Here is a 6767-nt window from a genome sequence, read left to right on the forward strand (position 1 = left end):
GTCTCTTTTAAGATGCCTTAGAAGACACTCAGTGCATGTGTGCATCACTGATATGCCATCCTCGTGTTCCGCTGAGTGACAGCTGAATCATGCCTGAGCCTTCGTTGCATGTAGAAAACTGCAGAGTTTGAGTTCATGGAAGCATGTTCAGTTGTGGCCCTGCCCTCACTGAGAAGGCACAGCAACTGCCTTATGAAGTACTTGTTCTGAGAGTCTAGATTTCAACAGTGACAAAAGCACCAACCACGACTTCTAAATTTGGAGGGGTCAGTTAAGCCACTACACAATACATCTGTAGTCATGACAGAAATATAATTTGTGCAAAAGAAAACTGTCCAAATTGTTAAAAACCATTCAAACAGATATATTAATGACTTACTCTAGTACTCTACTGGGTTTGGGTTACCTTTGATTTGACATTACTGCTCATGACTAAAAAGGTTGAAGCAAATTGCTCTCTCATGTTAAAAAGCCAATGAAGGATTTATTCTCACTCGTTAATAGCTATGCCCTGAGTCTTGGCTCCACTCCAGACAAACTTGTTTTCACAGGTGAGATCGACTCTCTGGTTAATTCAGAAGTGCACTGACCTGGTGTTTGTTGGTCCTGGTGTTCTGTGTCAGATTTGATAATGTCTAGATGGAGAAACATGGGTCACATTTTCTAACTCAGTGAGAATGTGTGATGTGGATTTAATCTACTCAATGTGCTGGTTTTCATGGATCACCCTGCTATCCCTATTTACTAAAGTTTTGTATCACCCGTTTAGAATCCAATATACCTTTGAAATGCTGGGAATGTTGAAATAGGCATTAATCTTTTTATGGGATTATTATAACTCAGGCCTGAGACACAAGTGACAGTTAAATCGGCCATATTTCTATGTGCATTTCAAGAGGGAAATTTATTAACCTAAATAAATTTTAGATCAGGAAAAAGGCTATTTTTCATAGATAGCTTGAACTAGGGTTGGGAACAGAATTTCTGTGGTCTCTTTCCTACTCATTACCTCATTGCATTATGGAATTGAAATGGAAACACAGTTCCTACTCTCTCAATATCAGGCAAAACAGAGTCACAATGATTAGCTTGGATTTATCTCCTTTAGTGTCCTCTGACCTGACCTCTCCCTGATCTGAAGATTAATCCAGACCAACCCGTGCTGTGTCCACAGAGGCAGGTGTCCTGCAATGTTCCTGATGTTAAAACATAAAACAAAGTGAAAACAATAGCAATGCGAGCTGCCTTTTCACTTCATGTTGGTCTTTACGGAGTGTGATACAACCATTAACTGCATTTACTCCCCCAAGATTCTTTGAGGAGGTGGTAGCATTCTGAGCATTTTATAAAGTCAGTAATAGAGGCTTCAGAATACAATGCACTCAAAAGAATGTGTCCTCAGAATATGCTGACGTGAACAGTTAACTTCTGTGACAGTGATCATGAAGGTGCTAAACTTGGGTTCAGTGCAACCAGAAGATCTCTGATGTCTATTGCTCAGATTGGTGTGAGCCAAGTGTCGAATTCTTCATCTCTGAGCACAGGGCCTGCCTTGCTCTGCTTTGAATCATCCACCTGCTTGGCAGGGAAGAGCTGCCTCTGAGCTCTAGGGCCATCAGATCTCTCTGACCTCAGCACAGTCCCCAGCTGGCTCTTGTAGGACCAGGGAAGAGGAGGAACATGGGATTGGCAAGAAGGTGGGGAAGGCATGGTGGGGCAGGAGGTAGGGCATGGCCATGGGGAGGGCTTTGGGATGGGGTTCCAGACAGAGAATGACTGCGCTTTACTGAGATGGGAAGCCTCCTCTGTTTCACTCTTCTTCCACTTTTAATTTGTCGTTAAGGCCTGATGTTGCAACCTTGAAAACATTTCCTAAATCTGCATCTTCTTTTCTGCTCTATTATGATTACCCTCGTTCAAGCCTCTAGTATTTGGCCTGGACACTGGGAGCTCCTGACTGTTAGCATCAATTCCACTCCTGTCTCTCAAATCTTCACTTTCAACACAGCAGCTAGACTGACCTTGGTCACATTATCTAGTGTTTAACATGCTCCATTTGTACCCCATAAGAAATTACTCCTTACCTGTGTCTGCACAGGTATGAAGCATCTGACCCTCCTTAACCTTATCATTAATGTCCATGGTTATAATGCACTTGTTCTGCTAGTTTAACTTTTATCTTTCTAAAATGCCCCGTCTATACTCAAGTCAGGCCCTTTGAACTCTCTCTCTCTCTTTCTCTCACTCACTCTCTCTCCCTCTCTCTCCCCTCCTCTCTCATGGTGAGATGAGTCTCTTCCTGGTCTCTGCATGACCAGTTTCTTCTGCTCATGTTCAGAATTCATTCCCCTATTGGGCCCTTCCTGGCCCCACTTTTCAGAATCAACTTGATGAACTCATGTAGACCTTCTGCCTTGCGTTGATCTCTGTAATCTGTCTCCTGACACATCACCTGGAAAAAGAATTGTATACTTTTATTGTCTTCCTGGTAAAAAGGCACCATAGGGCAGGAACCTGCCCTTGTTCACTTAGTGTCGTGACCACCTTAGAAGTGTGTCTGCAACACAGTATCTGCTCAATAGATAGCTGCTGGATGAATGAATGAATGAATGAATGAGTGAATGATGGTGTAGGAGATGAGGACACGAGGCAGAGGGAGCTTGGCAGGTGGGTGAGTGATCGATCGCTCTATCGTATGATATTGGAGATGCTGTGTCCATGTCTGGGAAGAGACATATTATCTGGTAACTGAGGCCAGGAGCGTTCACTGCATAGCTCTTCATAGGCCAGGTGGCTCCTGCCTCCTTGTCTCTTACTCCAAGGCTATTGGAAGAGCTAGCTCATCTCAGTGGATTCTGTGGAGCCCAGGAATTTCCCAAACCCAGTGTCCCCATGCAATTCTTTGAGTCAACAAACCCACCTGGAGGAGCAAAACCCCAATGACTTCTCTAGAGGAGTCGCTGGCATGTAGCTACTGTCCGAAGTACTACAGAGGAAGAATTTCTAACCATAAGGGATGCGGGAGGGATGGAAATTGCTACACTTTTGGGCCTGGAAGAGGAGCTGAAAAAAGGACATCAGGAATCCTAGAGAGGTAGTGTTTGCTGACATGCCTGTGTCAGACACTCTGTCACCCAAACCATCACTTGAACGCTGCTCCTGACAACAGTTAGCAATGGGCTTTCACTTCCTGTTCATCATTGATTATGGGTGTAGTCTTGTAATTTAAATGGGGCAGGGGATTGCATTACCAGCCCTTTTTTTCTGTGGCTCTGCAATTCTCGAATCTTGGAGCCTGTGCCCCTTCCTGACCTGAGTGCCAATGAGCCACTGACTCCCCCTTGGAGATAGCTGTGGAGGTCAGAATGGGCAAGAGCTGCCTCACTCTGATGAGATCCCAGGTTCTTGTCTCCTCCCTGCCTTTCCAGCACCACATGACCAGCTGCCCCATTCTCCTGGTCATAGACATGGCCAGGAAAGATCCCACGTGCTCCAGGCACTGCTGGAACCTGCCCATATACACCTGAACAACTGATCTCCTTTCTCATAGACTCAAACCCTGGATCCAGCCTTAGTGTAACCACTAATATCGGCAGACTTCACATACTCATTTACAGGAAAACATCTCTAAGGCCCAAATTTTCTTTTTCTTTTTTGGGGCTCATCACCTATGGCATATTTTTCTTTTCTTTTCTTTTCTTTTTTTTTTTTACAATAGAAATTCACATGTATAATAAAATTTATAATTCATTAATAAGACAGGATCAAAGACATTTGCTTCCCATTTATTTAACTGGGACCATTTACCTCTTGGGGTGGAAATACTCAGATATCAGTTGAATTCTCAGGTTTCAACCTGAGGCAGAGAGAGGGAAAAGTCTGTGTCACTTAATTTTACCAGGAACCCCTTATTCTCATGTCTCTCTATTTCCCTCAAATCTCATATTAAGGGAAGGACAAATTCTCTAGACCAGGCTGTGTACATGACAGCAGAGGGGCCCAAACAGACACAGAGACTTGTAGGTGATTCTGCAAAGAAGTTTATTGTAGGAGAACAGGAGCTTCAGCTAAGCAAGGCTTAAAGGGGGTTTGGGAGGCTGGAGATGAGGACTGATGCTGCTATCCAGGGCATATGGTGGGATGTGACCTTGGCTGTGGCTGTGGGGCTTGGCACAAAGTGCTGACCCAGAGTTTAGATGAGCCAATCCAAGTGAACTGGAACCTGCGTGTATCTAGGATTGTCTTTATTAGTTCTGCAGTCACAGGCAACAATGTAGATCTTCTGTGCGCTGCTTGGATGGTAGCTGCAGTTCATATAACTTGGTGAGTACCTCGTGATGTCGCAGTTGGTTACAGCCACTGGAATTGAGCTATTATGACAATTTGTAGCGTGGGTTGTAGGGCAGGTTACGTTTTGGGTGGTACAAACATGAGCTACAGCAGCTAAAGTTGTATGGAGGAAAGTATTTTTTGGTTTGCAGTTCCCTTTAGCAGGAAGATAATAAAAGTTAATTGCCTGCATTGCGATGGTGCAACGATTGCTGCTCATATTTATGTGCTGAAATTCAAACCACTGAGCCGGGGTGTAATTACTGGGTGCTCCATGGAAGGAGATTACCATCCCCAAGAGCCCCAGCAGCAGAAAGAGACAGAGCCGGAAATCCCGCTGTCTTGGAACCATGTTTCCTGTAAAAAGAGAAGAATCTCCTGCATCCAGGCCAGTAGTGACACACCACCTCATCTCTCACCCCGCAGGGCCCCCTGCAGTCACTGAGGTTCTATTTCCTTTTCCCTCAGCTCCTCCAAGTCTGTCAAGTACTGGGCATTAACCTCAGCTTAGCCTTCCCTCAGTAGTTGTCCCATCACAGTATCTCCCCTCCCAGCTCCAGGGGCTCATTGTCTTACCCAGTCTCTGTGTTGTGGCTGCTGTGAGCACAGATCCTGTTGGTCATCCAGTGGGGATTCAGGGTCAGCTGGTCTCGCCAGGCCTGGGGACTGGATATATAGAGCATGCCCTGTGGGTGGGGCTGGCAGAACCAAGAGGGGCCTGAGTTTAAGATGGGAAGTCACCCACAAATTGGCATGTGACCCACTTTTGCAATGAGTGTTTGTTTTTTTTTTGTCATTTGCTGATCATCACATACCCAACGACAGACCTCTGCTGCTTCTGTGGTACAACTCTAATTGCAGGCATCCCGTGAAGGCAGATCTCAGCCAATGCATCTAGTCTCCATTGATGAAAACTGCACACTGGCTGCAGAATGGCCCTAGAGTTTATAACTTAACTTGGGGCAGGCACTGAGGAACCGAAGTACAGAAAGTCAGGCCCAGTTCTTGGAACAAATAGAGCCAAGAGGGCTGTCTGCACAGGAGGGATCCAGGTTCCCTTCATTTGTTTGAGCTCCCTGGTTTTCTCTCACCCAAACCTTCTTCATTTCATCATTTCCCTGCGCTGCACACCTGAGCTCTGAGTTTCTTGTTGCTCAAAATCCTGAAGGTACATAGTGATTTCTTATGTATCTTTGAGGTTTTTTTACTTGCTCCTTTTAGATTGGATTCACTTTCACTTGTTTTAACACTGGCTTGATTTTTCCTTCTTTTTTTGGGAAGGTGCATAACTTGAAAACATCCAGAGGAAAGTCTTTCTGTAAGATCTGCTACAGAATCAACATGTGGCGTCATTTAAAGATAACTGTGCTTGTCGGGGACAGATATCCCAGTGGGCAGTCCTCAAACTAAGAGATGTTAAATTATTAAATTTTTAGTCCACATTCTATGTTTGAAAACTGGATTAGACCCTTAAATGGTAACATATAAGTTTCCAACCAAAATAATTTGGATCATTTTTCACTACCTTTCTATATTCTTGTCATCTGGAAATACAATAATTTTACCGTTGATGTTCTTATGTCAACACAGACACAGTGGTGACCTGGTGAGGACCCAGTGCAGAGATAATAGCACTTTGCCTTAAAATTCTGTTCCTGCTGAAATTCATCAATATCTTTTATCATGAAACAAGTTTTTTTTTAAGTGTCTGTTTTGTGGCAATCATTTTTATAGGTGATGAGGACATAAAAATGAATTAGATGTAGTGTCACTCCTCTGTGTTGCTCACAGACACAGTGAGTAGAAAGACCTATAGTCAAGTGTCTGATATATGAGGTAAAGAAGATACACTGCAGTCACAGGACGTGTTATCTGGCCAAAAAACTATTCTGTCAGCATATGCAGTTTTACTTGTAATATTGGGTTTTGGATGTTAACTTTTGAAATTGGGATCATTCGCACAAAAATTACATTCCTATCTCATTTTTAAAAATCGGGAAATGTTAAGTGGCGCACTGAGTCTCCATTGTCATAAGGGATCAGTTAGAACTAAGTAGCTACTGACTCTGTTGAAGAGGCAATAGTTCAGGGGTCTCCACTCACTTTACTTCTCTCTACAGATTCAGGTCCTGTCTGTTCACTCAGTGATGGCATCTGCCTGGCTCCTGCAGACAATGTGTTCATGACCTATCAGGCATGTTACAAGTGTCCTGAGAAGTGACTCCCATAAACCCTGCCCAGGTTCAAACCATGCTTTTACTTTAAAATTGTATTCAGAGCGCGCCTTCTAGGATTTTTCTGATCGTTTCCTCCTTAGATTTCCTCTATGCTTTGTCAACTACCCTTCTTTGCCTCTAAGCTAGGGCAAATGATCTATTGGGTTGTCGGAAAAGTTATGATGCATTTTTGCAACGAAAAACATAGAAAAGATACGTCAT

General features: G+C 43.9%; 1 protein-coding gene across 1 annotated transcript; it reads right to left on the reverse strand.

The window, feature by feature from the left end:
- Nucleotides 1-4030: 4030 nt before the first annotated feature.
- Nucleotides 4031-4986, reverse strand: LOC109376442 (non-secretory ribonuclease-like). Its single transcript, XM_019632363.1, has 2 exons — nt 4906-4986; nt 4031-4686 (listed from the first exon to the last, which is right to left on the reverse strand). The coding sequence occupies exon 2, from the start codon at nt 4679-4681 to the stop codon at nt 4193-4195; it is 489 nt and encodes a 162-aa protein (XP_019487908.1). The 5' UTR covers nt 4682-4686; nt 4906-4986; the 3' UTR covers nt 4031-4192.
- Between the last annotated feature and the right edge of the window lie 1781 nt (nt 4987-6767).

This window comes from Hipposideros armiger, unplaced genomic scaffold, assembly GCF_001890085.2.
Source record: "Hipposideros armiger isolate ML-2016 unplaced genomic scaffold, ASM189008v1 scaffold_1132, whole genome shotgun sequence".
In the NCBI taxonomy this organism is placed as follows: domain Eukaryota; kingdom Metazoa; phylum Chordata; class Mammalia; order Chiroptera; family Hipposideridae; genus Hipposideros; species Hipposideros armiger.